At 55.4% G+C, this 24628-nt stretch overlaps 2 protein-coding genes across 7 annotated transcripts in view; one reads left to right on the top strand and one right to left on the bottom strand.

The window, feature by feature from the left end:
• BCL9L (BCL9 like) overlaps positions 1 to 7979 on the top strand; it is a 29786-nt gene extending 21807 nt beyond the window's left edge. For 2 of the 4 annotated variants that reach the window (XM_016922105.4, XM_016922103.4), the window contains 5 exons: positions 682 to 898; positions 1060 to 1144; positions 1226 to 3515; positions 3916 to 4197; positions 4606 to 7979. In XM_016922105.4, coding sequence (XP_016777594.2) covers positions 682 to 898; positions 1060 to 1144; positions 1226 to 3515; positions 3916 to 4197; positions 4606 to 5699 — 3968 coding nt within the window. In that variant the 3' untranslated portion in view covers positions 5700 to 7979. The remainder of the gene's footprint in view (positions 1 to 681; positions 899 to 1059; positions 1145 to 1225; positions 3516 to 3915; positions 4198 to 4605) is intronic. The other 2 variants (XM_016922106.4, XM_063783458.1) reach the window with 2 other exon arrangements.
• CXCR5 (C-X-C motif chemokine receptor 5) lies at positions 7853 to 20668 on the bottom strand. 3 transcript variants are annotated; one of them, XM_063783459.1, is made up of 3 exons: positions 20111 to 20326; positions 19471 to 19784; positions 7853 to 10519 (listed from the first exon to the last, which is right to left on the bottom strand). In XM_063783459.1, exon 3 carries the CDS (start codon positions 10433 to 10435, stop codon positions 9452 to 9454), a length of 984 nt encoding a protein of 327 aa, XP_063639529.1. In that variant the 5' UTR covers positions 10436 to 10519; positions 19471 to 19784; positions 20111 to 20326; the 3' UTR covers positions 7853 to 9451. The 3 variants fall into 3 exon arrangements, with proteins under 3 accessions (XP_063639529.1, XP_009422570.2, XP_063639530.1); XM_009424295.5 differs by lacking the exon at positions 19471 to 19784 and having other exon boundaries at positions 20111 to 20668; XM_063783460.1 differs by lacking the exons at positions 19471 to 19784; positions 20111 to 20326 and adding an exon at positions 13602 to 13695.
• Between the last annotated feature and the right edge of the window lie 3960 nt (positions 20669 to 24628).

Raw genomic sequence — 24628 nt, 5'->3', positions numbered from 1 at the left:
CTGTGACATTGATTTAAACTTACTGTTAAAAAATATATTTCTTTGGCCTGCCCCCTGTGCAAGGAGGAGGTTAGTATTTTACATTTTATAGATGAAGAAACCGAGGCTTAGAGGGATGTCTGGTTCATAAAATCACAAAGTCAGTTAGTGGTGGGGCTAGAGTGAAAAACCATCCATCATTTGAATCATCAGCTTGTGTACCCTCTCTGCCTTCTCCCTAACTGGGTCACTAGACTGTGTGCACATACACTTACCCAGTGTGAGGGGCAGCAGCTCAGAACGGAGCTTCAGAGTCCCGGCCCTGGGTTCAGTCCTGGCTCTGCACTAACTGGCTGTGTAACTGTGGGTGAGGAACTTATTTCCTCCTTTGTTAAGTGGAGTGTGTGACACGTTCCTCCCAGGGTGTGTTGATGAGATGAAATCACACCTGTTAAGTCCCCAGCAGAATGCCAGGCCCATGGGAGCCTGTGGAGAGGACACATTTTCTCTGTCCCTGCTCTCCACATGGTCACCACTCTTGCCATCGTGGAAACCAGCCTGGTGAGAACACCAGATACTGACATCAAATGTCCCTGTGGGCACGAGCTGTAAGGCTGTGAGCATCAGTGGGAGGGGGTATCAGCTGGTCCTTCTTGTGTCTAGACCACTTAGCTCCTTTCCCTGTCCTCTCTCCTCCTGCAGATTGTAATGTAGCAGACCCAGCCATGGCGGCCCCACAGCTGGGTCCTGGCCAAACCACCCAACTGCCCCTCAGCGAGAGCAGCGTGCCAGGCGCCCCGCACGGCCCTCCTCCTGGCCTTCGGCCTGATGCCCCTGGGGGCGGGGGCGGGGGCGGGGGCGTCCCCGGAAAGCCTCCCTCGCAGTTCGTATATGTCTTCACCACCCACCTGGCCAACACGTAAGTGCCTGGTGGGCAGGCCAAGTCTCTCTCTCTCTCTGCCCAGCACCTCTCAGCCTGGGGTTCCGAGGGAGCCCCGTGCAGGGGCAGGGTGGGGTGGGTGAGGGTGGGGCTCCCTCCTGCTCACCTCTCTGAGCTGTCGGTGCCCCCACTCTGTGCAGGGCTGCAGAGGCAGTGCTGCAGGGCCGGGCCGACTCCATCCTCGCCTACCACCAGCAGAACGTGCCCCGGGCCAAGCTTGACCAGGTGAGCGTGGCGCCTCTGTGAGCAGCAGGACTGGGTGGAACGTCCCCTTACCTGTCTCATGCTCTCTTTGTCCTTCCGCAGGCCCCTAAAGTGCCCCCCACCCCAGAACCGCTACCCCTGAGCACGCCGTCAGCAGGCACCCCGCAGTCCCAGCCACCTCCACTGCCGCCGCCGCCACCCCCGGCCCCTGGCAGTGCCCCGCCTGCTCTGCCCCCAGAGGGGCCTCCTGAGGACAGCAGTCAGGACCTGGCCCCCAACTCGGTGGGAGCTGCCAGCACAGGTGGTGGGACTGGGGGCACCCACCCTAACACCCCGACGGCTACCACCGCTAACAACCCTCTGCCTCCTGGAGGAGACCCCAGCAGTGCCCCCGGCCCTGCCCTGCTGGGGGAGGCAGCCGCCCCTGGAAACGGGCAGCGCAGCCTGGTGGGCTCAGAGGGCTTGTCCAAAGAGCAGCTGGAGCATCGGGAACGGTCCCTCCAGACGCTGCGAGACATTGAGCGACTGCTGCTCCGCAGCGGAGAGACTGAGCCCTTCCTCAAGGGGCCCCCAGGAGGAGCGGGTGAGGGGGGGCCACCAGCACAAGCCCCCCCTGCCCCCCAGCAGCCACCCACGGCCCCTCCCAGCGGGCTGAAGAAGTATGAGGAACCCTTGCAGTCCATGATTTCACAGACACAGAGCCTAGGGGGCCCCCCGCTGGAGCATGAAGTGCCTGGGCACCCCCCGGGTGGGGACATGGGGCAGCAGATGAACATGATGATACAGAGGCTGGGCCAGGACAGCCTCACGCCCGAGCAGGTGGCCTGGCGCAAGCTGCAGGAGGAGTACTACGAAGAGAAACGGCGGAAAGAGGAACAGATTGGGCTGCATGGGGGCCGTCCTCTGCAGGACATGATGGGCATGGGGGGCATGATGGTGAGGGGGCCCCCGCCTCCTTACCACAGCAAGCCTGGGGATCAGTGGCCACCTGGAATGGGTGCGCAGCTGCGGGGGCCCATGGATGTTCAAGATCCCATGCAGCTCCGGGGCGGACCTCCCTTTCCTGGGCCCCGTTTCCCAGGCAACCAGATACAACGGGTGCCTGGGTTTGGGGGCATGCAGAGTATGCCCATGGAGGTGCCCATGAATGCCATGCAGAGGCCCGTGAGACCAGGCATGGGCTGGACCGAAGACTTGCCCCCTATGGGGGGACCCAGCAATTTTGCCCAGAACACCATGCCCTACCCAGGTGGGCAGGGTGAGGCGGAGCGATTCATGACTCCCCGGGTCCGTGAGGAGCTGCTGCGGCACCAGCTGCTGGAGAAGCGGTCGATGGGCATGCAGCGCCCCCTGGGCATGGCAGGCAGTGGCATGGGACAGAGCATGGAGATGGAGCGGATGATGCAGGCACACCGACAGATGGATCCTGCCATGTTTCCCGGGCAGATGGCTGGTGGTGAGGGCCTGGCGGGCACTCCCATGGGCATGGAGTTTGGTGGAGGCCGGGGCCTCCTGAGCCCTCCCATGGGACAGTCTGGGCTGAGGGAGGTGGACCCACCCATGGGGCCAGGCAACCTCAACATGAACATGAATGTCAACATGAACATGAACATGAACCTGAACGTGCAGATGACCCCGCAGCAGCAGATGCTGATGTCGCAGAAGATGCGGGGCCCTGGGGACATGATGGGGCCCCAGGGCCTCAGTCCTGAGGAGATGGCTCGGGTTCGGGCCCAGAACAGCAGTGGCGTGATGGGCGGCCCGCAGAAGATGCTGATGCCTTCACAGTTTCCCAACCAGGGCCAGCAGGGATTCTCTGGAGGCCAGGGGCCCTACCAAGCCATGTCCCAGGACATGGGCAATACCCAAGACATGTTCAGCCCTGATCAGAGCTCAATGCCTGTGAGCAACGTGGGCACCACCCGGCTCAGCCACATGCCTCTGCCCCCTGCGTCCAATCCTCCCGGGACCGTGCATTCAGCCCCAAACCGGGGGCTAGGCAGGCGGCCTTCGGACCTCACCATCAGTATTAATCAGATGGGCTCACCGGGCATGGGGCACTTGAAGTCACCCACCCTTAGCCAGGTGCACTCACCCCTGGTCACCTCGCCCTCTGCCAACCTCAAGTCACCCCAGACTCCCTCACAGATGGTGCCCTTGCCTTCTGCCAACCCACCAGGACCTCTCAAGTCGCCCCAGGTCCTCGGCTCCTCCCTCAGTGTCCGTTCACCCACTGGCTCGCCCAGCAGGCTCAAGTCTCCTTCCATGGCGGTGCCTTCTCCAGGCTGGGTTGCCTCACCTAAGACGGCCATGCCCAGCCCTGGGGTCTCCCAGAACAAGCAGCCGCCTCTCAACATGAACTCTTCCACCACCCTGAGCAACATGGAACAGGGTGAGTCAGTTGCACAGGCAGGCAGGCGCTGAGCAGTGTGTCCGTGCTGGGACTGGGCAGTGAGTGAGTAAGGGCCTGTGTACCACGGGCCCAGAGGTGGATGGCTCTGCTCATGGGGCAGATGATATTTGTGGGCTTTCTCGGGGTACCACGTGAGTCTCCCAGGCATTTCGAGTGATCGTACTTGGGGCCTGGGATCTTCCCCTTGCCTGGGGCCCTGAGGCTGCAGGAATTGCTTGAAGACTGGTGGGCTCTGGAGATAGTGGGGGCCTGTGGGTGTGTCTGAAGGACCAGGTGATTTGGGGAACTGACCTCTTCCTAAACCTCCCCAATATCCACAGCCAAACTCATCTGCCCCTCCCCAGTCACCCCTGCTCTCTTTGTCTCCCCGTTTCTGTAGGTACCCTCCCGCCTAGCGGCCCCCGGAGCAGCTCCTCAGCACCTCCCGCCAACCCTCCCAGCGGCCTCATGAACCCCAGCCTACCATTCACTTCCTCCCCAGACCCCACACCTTCCCAGAACCCCCTGTCACTGATGATGACCCAGATGTCCAAGTACGCCATGCCCAGCTCCACCCCGCTCTACCACAATGCCATCAAGACCATCGCCACCTCAGACGACGAGCTGCTGCCCGACCGGCCCCTGCTGCCCCCCCCACCACCACCGCAGGGCTCTGGGCCAGGTGCGAGGATAGGCCAGGGCCCCAGGGAGGCCAGCTGGTGTGGGCACTGGGAGCGGGGAGCACAGCTGTGGTTGTGCTGGCTTTTTTGTGCCTCTGAAGGCCCTGGGCGTGGGGGTGGAGGCTCTGGGATGCTGTTCCCACTCGCTGGAGTCATTAGCGAAACCCAGCCCAGAGCACTTGAGTGGTCTTTCCAACACCTGGTGGTGTGTCTGGCGAACTGGGCCAGAACTTGGTCTCTTGGCTTCTAGCATCAATGCCTCCAGTCCCTTCCCTCCCAGCCAGGGGAAGCCAGTGGTGAAGACTCCGACCCCTGGCACCCCCTGGCTTGGGAGTGGGGAAGGCCTGAGCCCTGCACCCTCCCCGAGCTGGGCACACTGTGCCTGACCCCCTGTCTTCTATTCCCTACAGGGATCAGCAACAGCCAGCCCAGCCAGATGCACCTGAACTCAGCCGCTGCCCAGAGCCCTATGGGCATGAACCTGCCAGGCCAGCAGCCCCTGTCCCATGAGCCCCCGCCCGCCATGCTGCCCTCCCCCACCCCTCTGGGCTCCAACATTCCACTGCATCCCAACGTACAGGGGACAGGGGGGCCCCCTCAAAACTCCATGATGATGGCCCCAGGGGGCCCCGACTCCCTGAATGCCCCCTGTGGCCCGGTGCCCAGCTCCTCCCAGATGATGCCCTTCCCCCCTCGGCTGCAGCAGCCCCATGGTGCCATGGCCCCCACTGGGGGTGGGGGCGGGGGGCCTGGCCTGCAGCAGCACTACCCGTCAGGCATGGCCCTGCCTCCCGAGGACCTGCCCAACCAGCCGCCAGGCCCCATGCCTCCCCAGCAGCACCTGATGGGCAAAGCCATGGCTGGGCGCATGGGCGACGCATACCCACCGGGTGTGCTCCCTGGGGTGGCATCAGTGCTGAACGACCCCGAGCTGAGCGAGGTGATCCGGCCCACCCCAACGGGGATCCCCGAGTTCGACTTGTCGAGGATCATCCCCTCTGAGAAGCCAAGCAGCACCCTCCAGTACTTCCCCAAGAGCGAGAACCAGCCCCCTAAGGCTCAGCCCCCCAATCTGCATCTCATGAACCTGCAGAACATGATGGCGGAGCAGACTCCCTCTCGGCCTCCCAACCTCCCAGGCCAGCAGGGCGTCCAGCGGGGGCTCAACATGTCCATGTGCCACCCCGGACAGATGTCCTTGCTGGGCAGGACAGGCGTGCCCCCACAGCAGGGGATGGTGCCCCATGGCCTGCACCAGGGGGTCATGTCCCCTCCACAAGGCCTCATGACCCAGCAGAATTTCATGCTGATGAAGCAGCGGGGCGTGGGGGGCGAGGTCTACAGCCAGCCGCCCCACATGCTCTCCCCGCAGGGCTCCCTCATGGGCCCCCCGCCCCAGCAGAACCTCATGGTGTCCCACCCCCTTCGGCAGCGCAGTGTGTCCCTGGACAGCCAGATGGGCTACCTCCCGGCACCAGGCGGCATGGCCAACCTGCCCTTCTAGAAGTCGCTGCCGGGGCTGGAGCCGGGGCAATGTTGCAAATACGATAACCTTAACAAAGTTCTTCCCCTCAATGTTGGGATGGCCTGGGTCGCGGGGTGGGGTGGAGGGGGTGGGAGGGGGCTTGTGTAGGGAGTGGCATTTGTGGAAACCAGATGTGCTGGCAGCTTAGGGGGAAGTGGCAGTGTGGGGTGGGGGATTTTGCATTGGGGTTGGTTCCATTTCGGCCACCAGGACTGCCCCTCCCCCACTCCTCCCAATTCCTATGGAGCCTCTCTATTTTACCTCTTTCCCTGCATCCCTGCACCCGCCACGCCCCCTTCAGCTATGCTTTTGGAGTCCTGGATGGGAATCTGGGGGGAGAGAGGAAGGACAGGTCAGGTCTCCCCCAGCCCCTTCTGCTCCTGTCTCCTCGTGTCCGCATTGCTGGAGCTCCACCTCCCTCTTGGTTTCTCCGCACCCGCCCATTTTCCTTCTGTCTTTACCTGCTTCGTATCCTTTCCCTGCTGATGTGGCTGACCCCTCTCCCACCCCTCCCTGCAGGCGGCTGGCCAGGTGGGCAGGTGCCAGCCGGAGCTGTAAATAGAGCGCTGCGCTTTTGTGCTGGTTTGTGCGTGTGCTGTATTTCTGTGTTTTGATAGAAGTCACACAAGAAAAAAAAGGATAAAAGAAACCCTTCCCCCCTCCTTCAAGTTATTGCTCCCTCCATTCCCCTGGACCCAGGGACATGCAGCCCTGCACGGCCACCCACTGTTTGCAGTGTCTCTGGGTCCCTAAGGGATACCATTCCCGTCCCGTCCCCAAATGGTAAGATGACGTAAATGACCCACTCCTAAACTGAGGTCAGACCACCTAGGCTTCCACCTGGTGAGCCCTAGCAGGGCTGAGACCCCCAGGGCGGCAGCCTGTCTGCTGCTGAGTGATTCAGGGAGAACATGTGTGCACGTGCATGTGTGTTTGCCCACACCGGTGACACGGGGCCCTGGCTTCCCACTTTGGATGCCCGGGCATCCGCTGCTGCTACATCTTAGCCAGAACTTGAAGTCTTTTGTCCCAGTTTGGGATGAAGGAAAGGAGGAAGAGGCGGTGGCTGTGTGGCCCCCTTGAGTGGAGCCATGGAAGGGGTGGCATGGTGCCACTGGGGCCTGTGGCTGTAGTAGCCCTGGGCCGGGTAATCTCCAGGGCCCTGACCTTTCCAGAGGCTGCTGCCACCTACTTCTTATCAAAGAAGGGGGAGAACAGTTCATCTGAGTCAGTGCACCTCCCCTCCAGTCTCCACTCCCTGCGGATGGAATCGGGGAAACAGCATCCTGCCGCCTCCTCTCTGCCTGCCCACTCACCGGCAAGGTTGTCCCTCTGCCCAGGGCTCAGGGCCATGTACCAGATCTGTCTGTGCCCACCCAGGCACAGCCACTGCCTCCCCCTTGGCTCCCTGCTCCTACCCAGGAGAGCTCCCTATCCGCCTTTGGTCAGAGCTGAAGCCATATACGACTGGGTGTTTGTCCCCTACTTTGGCCCCAGGAGTAAAAAAACTTCTCCTTTTCTCACTTCCTTTCCTGCCTCGGGAGGTGGCAGGGCAGTTCCCTGGCTGAGGCCTTTTGCGCCCCACCTCCAGGACCAAGGGCCATTCTAGACAGGGTGTCTTCTACCAGGACCCGTCCCTAGCCTTCCTGGCCTGGAGGGCCTGGTCTCGCACTGGCAGCTGTAATACAAAGGGAACTCGCCCCACTTCTCCCAGCCTGGTGCTGTCCTCTCGGCCCACCATCGGCCAGGTCCAGCGCTTCCTCTGGGGCTGACAACAGGCCCCTGACTCACCCCGGTCACATCCCAGGGGCCATGGCCAGAGCCTCTGTGTTTGGGGGGCCACTTGCCCTTCATCCTGCCAGGCGCTTTGCCCGCCCTGCCTCAGCCTGGGCCCTGTGCCCTTGAGCCCTCCACCCCTGGCCCAAGACCCCCCCCAAACTGTCTGACTCTGTGTTTCCTGCCCTGAGGGGAGAGGGGTCAGATTGCAGTGGGCCGAGTGCCCTCTCCGTCCCCTCTCCTCCCACCCGCGCCACAGGCCAGCCTACTCTTCCCTCCATCCATGGCCATACCCCCAGCCATTTTGTACCATTATATAAATATATATATAAATATAAATATATAAATACAATATGTGAAGACATCTTCTTGGTTTTTATTTTGAAACAATTTTTAGGCTTGTTCCGGGGGTCTCTGTGCTGCCTGTACTGTATTGACCTGTTTTATAGGTGCCTTTTTATTAAAAAGAAAATTCAAAATCCAGCCTCTTGCCTCTTTGCATCTGCTTCAGACTCCCCCATCGATTACCCAGCTTGCGAGGAGATACTCAGAGAAAAAAGGCACATCTTAGGGCTTCCTCGTTGTCCTGCCGTGAAGACACTCTCACGTGAGCCACAGCTGTTATTTCCCCAGTGGGGCCTCCCAAAGAGCTTGGCTGCTTGGCTTGAGTGGGACAAGGGCAGGGGTCCCTGACTCCCCACCCGATCAAAGGCTGGGGAGGTGGTAGGGAGCACCCAGAACTGCCGGACGGGCCTCCCACACCCCAGGTGAGCAAACAAGCACGGAGCAGCTTCCTGCGGTTCCATCTGAGTGACATCCTCACGGGGGCAGGGCACGGCTTCCTGGGGCCTGGGGACTTCCCTGCCTCAGTGTGTTTCTTACACTTCCCTGCCTAAGGTGATACCACGGAGGGGATGGTTGAGATGACTCCCACGGGCCCCTTCCAGTCCACCTTTCTCCGTTCCGACTCTGAGTTTCCTCGGGTCTATAGCTTATGGGAAGGGAGTGAGGAGGGGACAAGCCAGCCTCCTTCCCCATCAATGCCCACAACCTCCCATCCCCTGGACCCAGCCACCCTAGGAGTTCTCCACCCCACCCCATCTCGCCTGGCGGAGGGGACCGCCGGGTTTGATTGATCCGTCTCCCTTCTTGGGGTTCGGGAAGAAAGCTCTTTTCTTTCCTCTGTCGGGTTTCTTTCTTGCTTCTCGGCCTTCACGCTTCCTCAGGTCACTGGCTGGCCTCCAAGGGCACCTAGAGTCGGCCCTGCCTGCAGACCACCCAGGATCCGGTGACATGGGGTGGACCCAGCGCTGTTTCGGTCAGAGCCAGGGGCAGCTACCTGAACTCAACCAGTCTGAGCTTCCTGCTTGGTCAAGATGACTGCAGGCTTGGGGGCCTGGCAGAATGTCTGTGTTTTTAGGGACTGAGTTGTCTGAAGGCCACACTCTGCTGCCAGCTGGCCTTTCCTCAGCCTTAACCTCCACTCATCCCCTGGTGCTCAGCTTCTGGCTTTGTTTGACAGGTGGGCAGGAGGAGAGAGGGGAAGCTGTGGAGGTCAGCAGCCCCTAAGCTGATGGAGTGTGTTCTGGGAGGGGCAGGCACTCTCCGTTGGCAAGGGCAGAAGTAGAAGTTGTTTCTTGAGCATTGGATGATTAGGATGGGAGGTGCGTGAGGTTCTCTCAGCCCAGGGGGGTGCAGATGGGTAAGGACAGCCTTCACTGTGCCTTCGAGCTGCTTTCCGCTCCCTGGGCTCCAGCCTAGCCCCAGGGCCGGCAGAAGAGCTGGCGGGGATGTTCTAGAAATGGGGGTTGGTTCCTCTAGCTACCCCAAATGAGGATACTCCTAGGACACTCTTAGCCACGGTGAGCCCTTAGGATCCCAGCTCCTGTTGGAAGGAGCATCCAGCATCACTGCGTGCCCCAAGGAAAAGCAGCAATAAAAGGGGACACTGGGACCTAGAACGTGGTGAGAGAGGTGGCATTCTCTGACTCAGAGAGACTGCTCCTGCGCCAGCTAGGGAAGAGCTGGCACAGGGAGGCAGGGCCGGTACAGCCCAGCTTGGTCAGGAGCCGCGACAGGTCACTGCGGAACTTCACGCCGGCGAAAGTGTAGAGCATGGGGTTGAGGCAGCAGTGGGCCAGGCCCAGGAACTCACACATGGTGATGGCCACGGGGAGAGAGCCATTCAGCTTGCAGGTATTGTCCACGGCCTTCAGCCTCGCCAGGGTGTCCAGGAAGATGACGATGTGGTAGGGTGACCAGCAGAGGAAGAAGATGCTTGTCACCAGGATGGCCACCCTGACTGCCTTCTGCCGCTGAGGGCGCCGCTGGGCCTGGCGCAACCTGTGCACTACCCCCACGTAGCACCAGCCCATCACCAGCATGGGCAGCAGGAATCCCGCCACATGGTAGAGGAATCGGGAGGTGAACCAGGCATGCGTTTCTGCTTGGTTCTCTTGGGAGAAGGTGCAACGTGGCAGGGAGTTGTTGTGATGGCCTTGGCTGACTTTGGCGAAGAGAATCTCTGGCAAGGCAAGGAGGAAGCCCACCAGCCAGATGGTCCCACAGGTGATGTGGATGGAGAGGAGGCGGCGGTGGCGGTAGGCATGGACGGCGTGGACAATGGCCAGGTAGCGGTCCACGGCGATGCAGGCCAGGAGCAGGCTGCTGCAGTAGAAGTTGACTTTGTGCAGGGCAATCACAGTTTTGCAGAGGAAGGTCCCCAGGACCCAGCCCACAGAGCCCTCGGCCACGGCAAAGGGCAAGATGAAGACCAGCAGGAGGTCGGCCACGGCCAGGTGGAACAGGAAGGTCTCCGTGGAACTGCGTGTCTGCCGGTGCCGCTCCAGGATCACCAGCACCAGGACGTTGCCGATCACGCCCAGGAGGAAGATGAGGCTGTAGGCCACGGGCACGAACACGGCCTTGAAGGAGGCCATGAGGGGCCCCTCTGTGGCAGGGCAGAGATGATTTTCCACCAGGGAGGTGTCGTTATAGTTGTCCAATCTGTCCAGTTCCCAGAACTGCAAGGGCAAGGAGACGGGAGGGTGAGGACCTAAGGACCTGTCTTTCCTCTCTGAGAGGAACCCTAGCTCTCTTGGAGGTTTTTCCTACATAGGGCCCACTGACCAAATGTCAAGTTTCAAATTTCAGTTTTGAACAAATCACTTTGTCTTTTCCAACTTCAGTTTTTCGCCTGTCAAAGGGACCGCATTCCTTAGAGTGGTGGTGCAGATGAAGGGAGGCGTGCGGGTGGCTGAGCTTTGTAAGTGCTGAAGGGCTGGACCCCATAAGTCAGCTTGTGTTTTTGGGTCCTCATGTATGGAAGCCTGCAGCCTTGGGGGCTGGAGTCACAGGACTTCAATTTGGGGAATGGACCTGCTTGGTACAAGGACCCATCTGTTCCAGTTCTGAGCAGAACAGTCGGGCACTGCAACTTAGCATTGTGCTGGGGACTAGGGGCGGGCAGGTGCTGACTTGGCCTGTGGGCTCCCTCCTCATGGGTCTTCCTGTTCCTGACTGTCTCTGTTATCACTGAAATGGCAGTAATAGCCTCCCATCTGGTTCAATATGCACAACCCGCTCAAGGTATGTAATATTATTCCTATTTCACAGATGTGACTTGCTAAAGATCAGGTTTGTGTGAACCGACGTTTATCTACTTCCAAAGCCAGTACCTCCCACTGAACAACCCTGCCTGGGCTTCCTTCTAGGGGCAGCAGATGCAGGCTCCCTGCTACTTCCCATCACTGGCAACCTCCCTGCAGCTAGGAGCACTCAGAAGCAGAAAGCCCGGAGGCAGAGAGAGGCAGGAGAAAGTGAGGGCGACACGGGGAGACTGGCAGGAGAGAGCCTGCTCCAAGTGCAGGGGGTGTGCCCGTGATGTCTCCGGAAGTTCCCTCCTCCCCATCCTCCTCTTCCTCTCCCCATCACCCCCCCTCCATCACCCCAGCACTCAGGTTGTTTACCCAGCTAACCACAAAGGAAGGCATGTGCCTGTTTTCACACCTTTCACTCACAGCTGTCCCCTGCACCTGTTCCTCCTCACCTCCCAGCTCTGTTCTTCCCACCCTCCCTACCCAAGCCCCTCCCCAGGCAATTCAAAACCAATTATAACCAACCTATATGGATTCAAAATGGCAATACTATAAATGATGAGCCCAGGGAGGCAGAGGATGGGATGGGGTACTCTGTCCACCAGGCTCCGGGTGGCTTAATGGTGCCCCCATTTCAGGAGAGCAAGGCACCCCCACAAGGAGGGGATGGTCACACTGGGTGCCACAGGGCTTTCTTGCCTCTCAGGAGCCACAGCTGTGGGTCACACACTCACTCCTAATGCTGAGCAGACCCATTCTCCAACCTGGGTCTTTCCTTCTGGCTCTGGGGGAATGAGGGTCTGTGAGAAGGAGGTGTGGGAGATACATCAGTGCAAGGGTAGAGCCATCTGCCAACCCTTCCCGCAGCATCCCTCTGCCATTGCCTCAGTCTAGTCTTCCTTCTCTTTACTCTAACGCTCAGGAGACCATCTCTCCATGGGTCCCATCCCCACCAGCTTCTCTACTCCAGTCCACCTCCTGCACAGAGGACAGGGTAAGTTTTCTAAAACACAAATCCCATCGCATCAATGTTCTGTTTAAAGTCCTTTACTGGTTCCCCATCACCTATAAGCAGTGGTTTTCTTCTGCTTTTTGTCTTTATCTTATTTTTTCAACTTCACTTTTGTTTTTGAGGTGGAGTTTTGCTCTTGTTGCCCAGGCTGGAGTGCAGTGGCACGATCTCGGCTCACTGCAACCTCTGCCTCCTGGGTTCAAGCAATTCTCCTGCCTCAGGCTCCCAAGTAGTTGGGATTCCAGGCATCTGTCACCACACCTAGGTAATTTTTTTGTATTTTTAGTAGAGACAAGGTTTCACCATGTTGGCCAGGCTGGTCTCAAACTCCTGACCTCAAGTGATCCCCCCGCCTCGGCCTCCCAAAGTGGTGGGATTACAGGCATGAGCTACCATACCTGGCCTCAATTTCACATTTAATAGCAAAGTCAGCTATAAGAAAAAGTCATATTTGTGATAATGTTCATCAATAGAAGATTGATTGGAGTCTGGGCATGGTGGCTCAGGCCTGTAATCCCAGCACTTTGGGAAGACAAGGCGGGAGGATCACTTGAGCCAGGGAATTTGGGACTGCAGTGAACTATGATTATGCTGCTACGCTCCAGCCTGGGTAACAGACCAAGACCCAGTCTCAAAAAAAAAAAAAAAAAAAAAAAAGAAAATGATTGGAGTAAGCCAAACTTAGTGCCATTCACACATCGCTAAATTTCAGAACTCCTGGGCACAGTGGCTCCCAGCACTTTGGGAGGCTTAGGTGGGAGGATTGCTTGAAGCCAGGAGTTCAAGACCAGCCTGCATGACATAGCGAGACCCCACCTCTACAAAACATTTTTTTAAAAAATAAAGTTTAGAACTCATTGCAGAACATCCCATGCAGTAGGATTCCATGGAATTTCTCCCCCAAACACACGCCTTTGTTTTTGTTTTTTGATAGGTAGTGTCTTGCTATGTTGCCCAGGCTGGAGTGCAGTGCCTATTAATACGTGTGACCATAGCACACTACAGCCTTGACCTCCTGGGCCCAAGTGATCCTCCTCCTGCCCCAGCCTTCTGGGTAGCTAGGACTGCAGGTATGTGACAACAGTGCCCAGCTCCAAGGACCTTCTTTAGAATACCCATGACTGTGTGTGTGTCACAGGGTTCCCCTGGAGTGGGGAGTGGTGTTGGGGCTCCAGGCTCCCCTCCTTGACTTTAAACTAGAGCTCTCCACTTTTGACTTGTGCAGTGCTTCACACATAAGCTTTCATTGAAGAAAATGGTTCTACTTTCATTTGAAAACCACGGACCTGTGGGAAGACATCTAACCTCCTAACACAGCCTTTATGTTCTTCCCAAAGGTATATTCCTCTGACCTTTCAAACTTTGTCTTCTATTAATATATTATTGCTCTAGACCACCCCCCGGCCTTTCCCCAACACCCCAACACATTCCTGTCTCCAAACCTCTGCTTGGCCTTTTCCTTCTGTCTAGCAGGTCTCTCTTTCCAAATTTGCCTACCTAATTTCCACCCTTCCTCCAAAGCCGAATTCAATCCCATCTTCAGACATCCTTCCCGGCTCCCCTCTTGGAATTCTCTCTCTCCTTATGATGCGTGTGCATTTATTACAGCGCCCAGGGTTGGGATGACCACTTTCTAACCAGATGGCAAGGTCTTAGAAGCAGGCCTTCTGTGTCCCCCTCCCAAGGCCATGTGTTTTACGTAGGACAGACGTGTGCTGACCTGCTCGGAAAGCAGTTTCCCAGAGAAGGCCAGGAGCCCTTATAACCTGAGACTTAGACAAGTGCCTCTGCAGGGACTGACTCCGTCATCTTCTGCATTCTGCCTTCTCCCAATAACCTTGACGGCCTTGATCCTATCTTGAGTGCTCTCCCTCTATTGGGAGCTATTTCCAATACCGTCATTGAGCACACCCACTTGACTAATACTGGAATTCAGCAGTCTTCATGCAGAGCCAAGCCGTTCAGACAGGGAGGAGAGAAGCAGGGCCTGGGGCGGTCAGCAGGGCTGGACTCCACCTACCTTGGCCATGCCTGGGTAAGGGCTTAGGTCCAGCCAGCCTATCTGACCCAGAAAGCCCTGGGTTTCTGGGCTTGTCCTCCACACAAGTTCTTGCCCTTCAAAGATTCCAGACTGACTGAGTTATTGCTCATCTAAAGTCAATGCAGTGGGACATCTCCCTAGGGCTCCCATCTCCTGAGAACCAGATTTAGAGGGGGCTTGGGAGGGGCCTGTGTCTTCCTCCTTGCCAAGAGGTATTTGTCTGGCAGCGTTCAGAGAGGGTAAGATGGGAGGAAGCTGGTTTGAGGGGTGCTGGGAATTGACAGCACATCTCAGCAGGAGGTGTCAAACAGACGTTTTGGGGGTTCGGGAGTGGCACATGTTAAAGCCACTTCCCACACATAGGAGTTCTAGCTCCCCCAATCTCCCCCAAACTATGGAGAGAGGCAATAAAGCAAGGTTGGCTCCGGCCTCATGGGAAATTGAGGAATCAGGAATCCTGAATACCATGGGGCATGTGCTGCTGAAGGAAGCCCTCCAATCCCATGCCCAGAGGGAGCACAGGGCAGACCATTTGCGTGAGCGGTGTGCCCATTCTTTGACATGAAAAGCTTCTGAAACCCGAGGCCCTCGTGCACACACACACTCTTGACAGCAACATGCACCTTGCATAGACACAGGTGCCAAGATGGGCCACACCAGCATGTGGCCTAGACAGGCACCCAGCAGACAACAGCCTGGTCATGGGCCAGGGCCGCATGCCCCAAAGAAGGCAAGAAACACAATGACCAGAATGAGGCTGACAGTGGAGCTAGAATCTAGTTAGAAAATTGCTGTGAGCACTGGGGAGGAGCAGGGGCTGTAACAGTGTCCAGTACTGAGGGGCTTAGGGGGAGGTGGGGGGTGTAAGGAGATGCAAAGTGCTTGGCCTGTGGTAGGGCCCAAAATGTTACTCTTCTCCTTCCCTCCACTGTAGGATGCAGGCTCCTCCCTGGATATTTAAGTCTCCAAGCCCCACCTGACTTCTCCAAATAATGAGGCTGCCCCACTGCCCAGCACTGGCCAGCATGGAGCTCAGCTCACATTTGCTAATGGGGATTCTATGTCAGCAGGTGCATTGGGCAGGGGTGCCTAGCATGCCTCAGGGATCTATCCTGGGTCCCCTCCTCTTCAGCACTCTCAGCCCAGCTTTGGGGGCACTCTCAGGCAACACAGAGTTCTTTACAAGCTGGAACCATGGGTCCAACCTAACCAGATGAAATTTGCATGGGGAAAAATATACAAGCCAGGACTCAGGTTTAAAACATTACCCGTCCAGGGATAAGTTAGGGAGGACCAAGTAACAACAGTTCGTGAGAAAGACTTGGGAGTTTGTCACCTACAAGCTTAAGATGAGTCATGGGAGTGACGTGGCCAGCAGAAGGGCCACTGTTACCTTCATCTAGGTGAACAGAGGCTTGTAAGTGGGCAGCTGACACCAGCCCAGTTTGGTTGGTCTGGACAAGGATGACCACTTTGTTGAGGGGCTTGGAAAACCCTGCCCATAGAGGAAATTTTCAGGTACTAGGGGTGTAGTGTCTGGGACAGAGAAGACTTGAGTCCCTGAGGGCTGATGTCAAGGCTTGGAAAGAAGCTCCATGGGCAAGAGGGCAGCAATGGACTCTTGCTATGAGCTTCCAGGGGGCAGTCTAGAAGGACTGGGCAGAAGCTGAGGGGGTAGCGTTTCAGTCAAAGGAGGGAGAACTTTCTAACAGACAGAACTGTCCAGCAATGAGATGGTACCTTTAGGAAGGAGAGGAATGTTGGAGCCCAAGTGTGTGGGAAGAGATTCCTGCCCTGGGAAGAAGGAGGCTGGACTCTGCCTTCAAATGCCCCTCGCTCCCACTCCCAGATTCTCTGTCTGTCCTGCCCTGCCTGGGGCTGAGCTGGTTCTCAGCATGATCTCCGTCTAGCTCAGTAGCTGGAGACTTGGTATTTCTAGTCCATTCTGCCGCCAGTGAATGCCCCAGCCTGACCTTGCTTCTCAGCCCCAAGGAGGGGGCAGGGCTGCCTGCATGCGTGGCTTACTCAGGCCGAACCCCAGGACTCCGAGGCCTGAGTCATGCTGGCCGCGGGAGGTGTCTGCACACAGACGCCAGTCATTGCTCTGGTCAGGGGGAGCACACAAGCTCCATATCCTTTTATGTCCCTGTGTGGATATTCCCAGCCGAGAGTCAAGAGCTGTGAGTGGGGCTGGCCAGGGTATCTGTCATTCCAGCCTTCAGTGGCTTAAGGGGTGCAGGGGTCTGGAGAAATGAGACTGGGCTGTGGGTGAGGGTGTAGGTCTGTACCCCTTACGCCGTCTTTCTTCAGGAGGCCCACAGCCCCTAAAGACCATCTGAGACTCTGGCTTGCCATTTGTCACATCTCCCTTGCCGCACCCACAGCCTTCAGGGACAAGTCTGTGAGACTCCTCTTTCATCTCTACCCACGGGTTTTGGCCATCAGAAGCAGGTACTGTGCTGGATGTGGTTTTAGGGGGAGAGTTTAAGCTACTCCAAGCCTCTGCAGCAAGTCTTTAGGCTTAAGGGAGCCCCACCTGGCACCCCAGCGTCTCTTTGCCCTTTGGATACAGAGTCACACAATCCAAGATGCAGGCAGACAGGCCTCCCAGGTGTGTGTGGCAGCCTCTTGAAACCATCTCCTGGGTTGGAAATATTTTTCCCCACCACTCTTGAAAGAATGCTCATTCTTGTGTCCTGATTCTTAGGTCCACATATGCGGCCACTGTTTCTGCCATTCTGCTAGAGGAGTGGGATCAGCTGCAGCCTGCGTCCCTGGGGAAAGCAAGAGTTCCTGACGGAGACTCTGCAGTTTGTATGCCCGAACCCATATTCACTTTGACCCTGACCCATCCTCAGCTTGGCCTTGGGGCTCTCCCTCATCTCTGACCCTTCCAACTACACCCCAGTTGGGCCTCCTCTGCTGGGGTTCCTCTGGGACTTTCGACCTGGTTGCGGGGGGCGGGTGGAGAACCTCCCTTTCCCCTAGATGAAGCCCAGAAACAGCCTGAGCTGGTTTTGGTTCCTCTTCTTCACACCTCCATGATGAAATGAGATGGTCCACGTGGACGGGCTGTGTCGCCTGTGATGCTCTGGTCACACTGAAGTCATGATGTGTGGTAATTGTCTATGGAGAGGGGTCATAGAAAGCCAGGCTCTGGGGCTTGGACCAGCTTCACCGTGCGCTATAGCAGCTTCCCCTCCCGGCTGGTGTGCAGGGTGGGGCTGGAGGTATAGTTTATGACCAGCCTCTGTGGATGCCCCAGCCCAGGCCCTGGTTCTGTTGGAAGGAGGCTCTCAGATCAAGAGTCGCATAGACAGGGTCTGCTCTAGGTCTGCCAGGATTGGCTTTTCCAGCAGGATGGGTCCCTGGCATACCCACCCCAGGACCTGGAATCTTCCTGTTCCTGGTTCTTAGCCATCTAATTTTTTTTTCTATTTGGACCATTCATTCATGAGAATTAGCAGCCCTTCCCCACCCCCAGCCCCTGCCTTAAAGAAGTGGACATTTTAAGTGGCTCGAGCTGGTCTTCGAGTTCAAGAGGACAAATGGAATACAGAATGACGAACCTGGCTTATGGCCAGGAGCCCCCAGTTCCTTTTTTTTTTTTTCTGACAAGTTTGTGTAACCAAAAGGCCCCAGTTCTTAGCTCAACATGAGAGTGTAAAACCCAGCGTTCAAGGAATGTGAACCAATACTCGGTATGGGCAAGGACAAGGAGGAGAATAGGAAGCAGAAGGAATAGAAGGACCCGGACTAACTCCAGAGGAAAATGGTGAGCTAAGACCTTTACTGCATCACAAGTCAATAAATACTTATTGAGAAGCTGCTACATGCAAGATTCTCCTGCCTGTACCACTCTGCCCGGGGTTTTTGTACTGTGACACTGAGGGACAGTCTGCCAAGCTGCTCACGGCCCTTCAGTGAGTGGGTGGGGGCGGAGGAGAGGGTCTGTGTTCTGAGGGGACATTGGCCCTGGAGACAGGGTATGTAGGAGATTCGTGAAGGGGGAACGAGGCACTGGTGGCTGGCTGAAGAGCTCCAGAGCCCAGATGGTCCTAGGACTCCTGGGCTCCTGGCTAGACCCTGAGTGAGGGATCCAGATATTGGAATGCCTGGCTGAGGATCACTCATTTGAGGTGTGACATGAAGCAAGTCACTGGGTCCCTTTCCCCCAGATGTAGGTTTTCTTGGGACATACCCTGCTGCCCCTGCCCCCTGCCCCCACCTGTCCCTAGTAGGTCACTCAGTGAGGTGAGGCGTGCAGTTAGGGGAAACTCTTAAGGTTTCTCAGAAGCTGGGACCCGCCGGGTCTCCAGTTGGTTACTAAGATATCCAACTGGGTCAGGGCTCGTGGTCAGTTTGAAGCTGCAGGCAGAGGAAGACGCCCAGTAACCTAATCAGGTGAGGCCAGCGGCTGTGACCGGGGGCCAGGGTGGGAGCACATTGCCCCTTTGGGGCCGCAGGTTTTTAGTCTGATTTGGGGTATTGCCCAGACTCTGTGATTAGACTCAGGGCAGCTTCATGGGCTTGCAACTGGGGCAGTCACACGGGGCCTGCACCCAGCAGGACCCCCCACGAGGTTTAGTGCTCTGCTGTTGCCTTCTTATTTATAATAATTTTTCAACAAGGGGCCCCATGTTTTCATTTTGCACTGGGTCCCACAAATTATGTAGCAGGTCCTGGTTAGATGAATGGTCCGGCTCTGATTCCACCTGCGGTTTGGATCCGAGGGGCCAGGCTTTGGGTAGTCAGCCCTTCTGCCCACTTTCTCCCCGTGTCCTACTTACACTTCCCAGCCTTGGGATCTGGGCAAGCGAGAGGCGGGCTTCTCCGAGCAAGTCTGGGAACACGGTTGGTGGAACTACAAAGTCCACTCCACAAAGTCCACTCCAGCCGGGGGAGCAGGAGGGAGTCAGACAATATCTCAGGGTAAGTTTGGGCCAGGAGAGTTGGTAGGAGCCAGGGTTTGGCTCCTTCATGATCTAACCCAGAGTGCAGCCCCGAAACAAGTCCTCTCCCCAGGGGGAGAAAAGACCGTGAAGAAGTTTCCAAGAAACCCTTACAACCAGCCTCTGCCGTCGGCTCACAAGGAACCCTGTGTTTCTCTGGTTGAGCTGCTCCACACACACACACATCTTCTGGGAGCCCAGTGACAACCAAGTCAACTGCACCACTACGCTTCACTGGAGAGACTTGAGTGGTGGCAGCGTAGTGCTGGAGACCATTTTCTTAGCCCACCCAAGAAACCTTTCCAAGAATACCTTATCTCTAGAGATTCTACAACAGGTTCCAAGACATTTGTCAGATTAACAGTTTTCTCACCCTGCTCCCTGACTCCAGCCTGCTGGGATCCTCTTCCTTGCTACCATCTGGTCTCACATTTCCTCAGTTTAGCACATAATTGTTGTCTAATAGCCTCCAGTGAGTGATTTTTTTCTCTGGCCAGAGCAGAAGCTATTTGAGGGCAAAGACCAGGTCCTCAACTTCTCCACCCAACACAGAATGTAGTGCCCTGATGATATAATCATATGGCGAGAGACGAACAGCTACGCATTCATCGACTGATTAGCAATGCCAGCCTCCTTACGGTAAGAAAACCTCCAAAGTACTTTCCTGTCTAGTTCCATATTCCGACCCTAAGAGAAAAGGAGAGAAAGAATGGAGAGGTGAAGTATCCTGTTCCCAGTCACACAGCAACTCAGAGGAGGATGCGGGGCCTGAACCCGTGTCTTCCAGCTTCCTCTAAAGGATGTCTCCTAAGGACAGCAGCTCTCCTTATCTGCTTCTTCCACAGAATGGAAAATAAACTCTTAAAGGGCAGGAGCTGACTGACCTGTCTAGATTTTACAGATCCACAGTGGGAGAGGATTCCCACGCTGTCCCCTCTCCCTCGGACTCTGGCAAAGGATGTTAGAATTCCAGACAGGGCCTCGGCGACAGGAAGCTACCCGTGTCTACTCACCAGGTCCTCCAGGTTCTCGAGGTCCATTTCCAGCATTAGCGGGTAGTTCATGGCTGTGCCGGCTGTGAGTCACCAGACTGGTCACTGTCTTATGTTGAGAGGCTCCCCGCCAGGTGCCTCTAGAGAGGTGGCAGCCGTCAGCTGCAAATTTAAGCAAATGAGCTGCGCATCGTCTCCTGAGGCTGTAGGGCCGCGACCTGCCTCACAACTCATCACTTTTTTTTTTTTTCCACTGGGTCTTTTCTGTTTTTTTGAAGAAAGAGGGAAAATCCCCCACAGCATCAGTGCTAGTCAAGCATTTCAGCTTCTTTCCCGGCAATAATTGTCTCAACTGGGGCCTATGACTAGTTTAAAGGCTGCCCTCACTTCTCCTCCCTATACCCCCAATAAGGGGCTCACAACTTGTAATGAAACCACCACGCAAAGTCAGCAGGTTGATGAGGGAAACTCCTGATCAACAGAGAACAGGAGAAGAGCTCTCCCAGCAACCTCTCCTCCAAGCCACCTCCAAACCTTCATTTTCCTCACCACTAGGGTGATCAACCATTCCAGTCTGCCGAGGACTGAAAAGTCCCTTGACTTGGGAAACCCCTAAGTCCTGGCAAGTTAGGGCACTTGGTCACACTACTTGCCACCATCCTTTTGCCCAACAGAGGCAAAACCCCTTCCCTTCTCAGCTCAAGTTCAGAAAAGATAGGTTAGAATTTTTCAAAGGGAACAACAGTAAAACAATACTGGAAGACAAAAATGAAATCAACTTTGGAAGGCCGAGGCAGGAGGATCGCTTGAGGCCAGGAGTTGGATACCAGCCTGGGCAACATAGCAAGACCCTGTCTCTAAAAGAAAAAAAAAAAGTGAAATCACCAAGAAAAGCACATAGTTACAGAGTCATTTTCTGACTCAAAAATAATGATGTTCTATCTATAAATTAACTTTGTTTGCTCATAAATTATTAACCTCATAGACTACCAAGCTAGAGATGGCTTCAGAGATCATCCAGTCTAACCCTCAATTTTTATTCAGGAGGTCCGTGAGGCCGAGAGGGAGAGCAACTTACCCAAGATCCCACAGCTAACCAGTGGCAGAGCTGGGACTTGAACTCAGGTCTTTTGACTCCACCTTTAGTGTTTTCTCTACTCCAGGCTGCCACTCTTGCAGGCACTCATAACCTCTGTCCTTTCCCTCAACTCTGTCCTGTCTGAGGGCCGCTTCCTTTAAGAAGCCGTTTTGTAGATGTTGATCAATTTCCCTTCCAAGTCTCATTTTGTGGCTTTTTCTTCCAGAAGTGGGCATTTCCTCTCTTGATCCACAATGATGTGAGAAAGATGACTGCACGCACAGAGGCACCCACACATGGTGGCTGCTTCTTGGCCCCACCCCCACCCTTGTTATCACGCTCCCTTTCAGCCAAATCGCCCTTTGCTGGGATCCTACTACCCTTTCCAGTGCCCTCCTTCACCCTCTCCTCCATATTCACCTCTCTTTCTCCTCTTCACACCTTGCTTACTGAAGATGCTTACCCCACTGCATCCCCAATAGATGCATCATTCTTTTTTTTTTTTTTTTTTTTTGAGACAGAGTTTTGCACTTCTTGCCCAGGCTGGAGTGCAATGGCATGATCTTGGCTCACCACAACCTCCACCTCCCAGGTTCAAGCGATTCTCCTGCCTCAGCCTCTCGAGCATCTGGGATTACAGGCATGCACCACCACGCCCGGCTAATTTTGTATTTTTATTTATTTATTTTGAGACAGAATTTCGCTCTCGTTGCCCAGGCTGGAGTGCAATGGCGAGATCTCAGCTCACCACAAACTCCACCTCCCGGATTCAAGCAATTCTCCTGCTTCAGCCTCCCGAGTAGCTGGGATTACAGGCATGCGCTACCACGCCCGGCTAAATTTGTATTTTTAGTAGAAATGGGGTTTCTCCATGTTGGTCAGGCTGGTCTTGAATTCCTGACCTAAGGTGATCCGCCTGCCTCGGCCTCCCAAAGTGCTAGGATTACAGGTGTGAACCACCGTGCCCGGCCAACAGATGCATCATTCTTAGGATTAAACAGCCTGAGGAGTTTCCAGCCTCTGTTGGTGGTATTGGGGTCGTTTCCCCGCTCTTCTCCATTCACTGCCTTTAGAAGCTGCTTTCAAAGAAGACGGCTTTCAGGACAAGGCATCACACTTCTTCTCCAGCACGTACAGTCCTGAAACCTCCAGGAGGAAGCTGCCCCAAGGTTTCCTGTGTCCCAAGCTTGCTGGGAACTCCTCATCCTTCCATTCACCCTATTCTCAATATCCCTGCCCCTCCAATCCCTTAGCATACTTGACTTAGCCTTGGCCACCCTGGCTAGGGACATTGATCAGGAAGGAGTACAGCGTATAGAATCATAGAGGAATTGAAAGGAACTTTGGAATATAAACCAGACTATCCTCAACCACACCCCCACCCCCAGCAAATGCAAGATTCTCGTCACTGCATCCTTATCAGATGATCACCCAGAATCAATGAATACGAACATCAATGAAGGTGAGACATTTGCTCCTTTCAATAGATCATGTTTCAGTGGAGGATGGTTTCATGATTAGAAACTTATTCCTTATGATGAGTCAAAATATGTCTTCCTGTAACTCCTCTCCAGAGGTCCTGGCTGTGCCTTCTGTCTGGACTGTCTGACTCCTCTTCCAATAAGCATCCTCTGAAGACAGCCAGCACATCCTGAGAGTCTTGTTGTCTCCCAAACACACTTCCACAGTGTCTTCAGTTGTTATTTGCAGACTTGGTTTCTGGGTCCTTTGACGCCCTGTTTTTTGACCTCTGGGTGATTTCTGGTTAATGGTCTAGATATTATCTGACTAGGAAAAAATATAGGACAATATGCATTTCCTTGGTCAAGACTCTATACTTGGCAGGGCGTGGTTGCTCATGCCTGTAATCCCAGCACTTTGGGAGGTCAAGATGGGAGAATCCTTTGAGCCCAGGAATTTGAGACTAGCCTGGGCAACATGGTGAAACCCCGTCTCTACAAAAAATTGAAAAATTAGCTGGGCATGGTGGCACACACCTGTAGTCCCACCTACTCAGGAGGCTGAGATAGGCGGATCGCTTGAGCCCAGGAGGTTGAGGCTGCAATGAGCCATGATCACACCACTGCCCTCTAGCCTTGGTGACACTCAAAAAAAAAAAAAAAAAAAAAAAAAGATTCCATACTTCTATAACTATGTAACTACAATACAATTAGACTTTCCTGCAGGGTCCTACTCCTCTTAATAACATGCCTAATGGATTTCATTTTGAAGGTTCTGGGCCATTGTTGCAACCTATAAAGGGAAATTTTTCTGATCCCAATTCTGTCATCTGGTGATGTGATAACAACACAGATAAGTCATCCTTGGGTCTATCCAAGTCCTGATGGCAAATATTGACAGGATGAAGCCAAAACCAGAACCCTGCTTCATGCCATTAGAGACTTACTATACCCAAAGGTCAGGAAAGACTTCATGGAAGTCTTGGCCACTGGAGGCTTGGAGAGAGTGAAGGCTTGGTGTGCCTGGAGAGGGGGACAGCGTGGACAGTGTGGGACATGATGAGAACTGCTTGGAAAAAATGTGTAGAAAGAATTACCTGGCCAGGCGCAGTGGCTCACGCCTGTAATCCCAGCACTTTGGGAGGCTGAGGTGGGTGGATCACGAAGTCAGGAGATCAAGACCATCCTGGCTAACATGGTGAAACCCCGTCTCTACTAAATATACAAAAAATTAGCCAGGCGTGGTGGTGGGTGCCTGTAGTCCCAGCTACTTGGGAGGTTGAGGCAGGAGAATGGCGTGAACCCGGGAGGTGGAGCTTGCAGTGAGCAGAGATGGCACCACCGCACTCCAGTGCGGGCGACAGAATTACCCGGGCATGGCCGGGTGCAGTGGCTCACACCTGTAATCCTGGCACTTTGGGAGGCCGAGGTGGGCGGATCACAAGGTCAAGGGATTGAGACCATCCTGGCCAACATGGTGAAACCCCGTCTCTACTAAAAATACAAAAATTAGCTGGGTGTGGTGGTGGGCACCTGTAGTCCCAGCTACTCAGGAGGCTGAGGCAGAAGAATCACTTGAACCTGGGAGGCGGAGGTTGTAGTGAGCCGAGATGGCACCACTGCACTCCAGCCTGGCGACAGAGTGAGACTCCATCTCAAAAAAAAAAAAAAAAAGTATTACCTTGTGCCTGGCACATCATGGGCCTTCTGTGTATGGTGGTGTGGCTATGGCAATAATGATGATGAGATAGGGCAGGGGGAGGAGCAAGGAAGTGGTTGGAGCATGTACTGGACAAGGTAGGAGCTGCTCTTATGGCCTTCTCTCCTACTCTTTCCACAGTTCTCTATATTTTCCACATGTGCTGTAGGCCTAGAAGAAGAGTTTTGGGGGAGGCTTAAGACTGCTTCTCAGGTGCTATAGCAGCAGGCTCTGGCCAGTAGTTTCAGCTATGATGGTTTGGGCAGCAGAGAGGTAGCCTACCAGCTTCTCTATGGCTGACT

Source organism: Pan troglodytes, chromosome 9, assembly GCF_028858775.2.
Source record: "Pan troglodytes isolate AG18354 chromosome 9, NHGRI_mPanTro3-v2.0_pri, whole genome shotgun sequence".
NCBI lineage: Eukaryota > Metazoa > Chordata > Mammalia > Primates > Hominidae > Pan > Pan troglodytes.
Note: the sequence above shows the minus strand (reverse complement) of the source record. Positions and strands in the feature narration are given on the sequence as shown.

Excerpts from the sequence above, each read along its gene's own strand:
- CXCR5 (XM_009424295.5), bottom strand. The coding sequence starts at position 20,161 with ATGAACTACCCGCTAATGCTGGAAATGGACCTCGAGAACCTGGAGGAC. Across the intron at positions 10,520-20,110 it reads TCGAGAACCTGGAGGACCTG|TTCTGGGAACTGGACAGATT; the intron begins GTGAGTAGACAC and ends TTGCCCTTGCAG.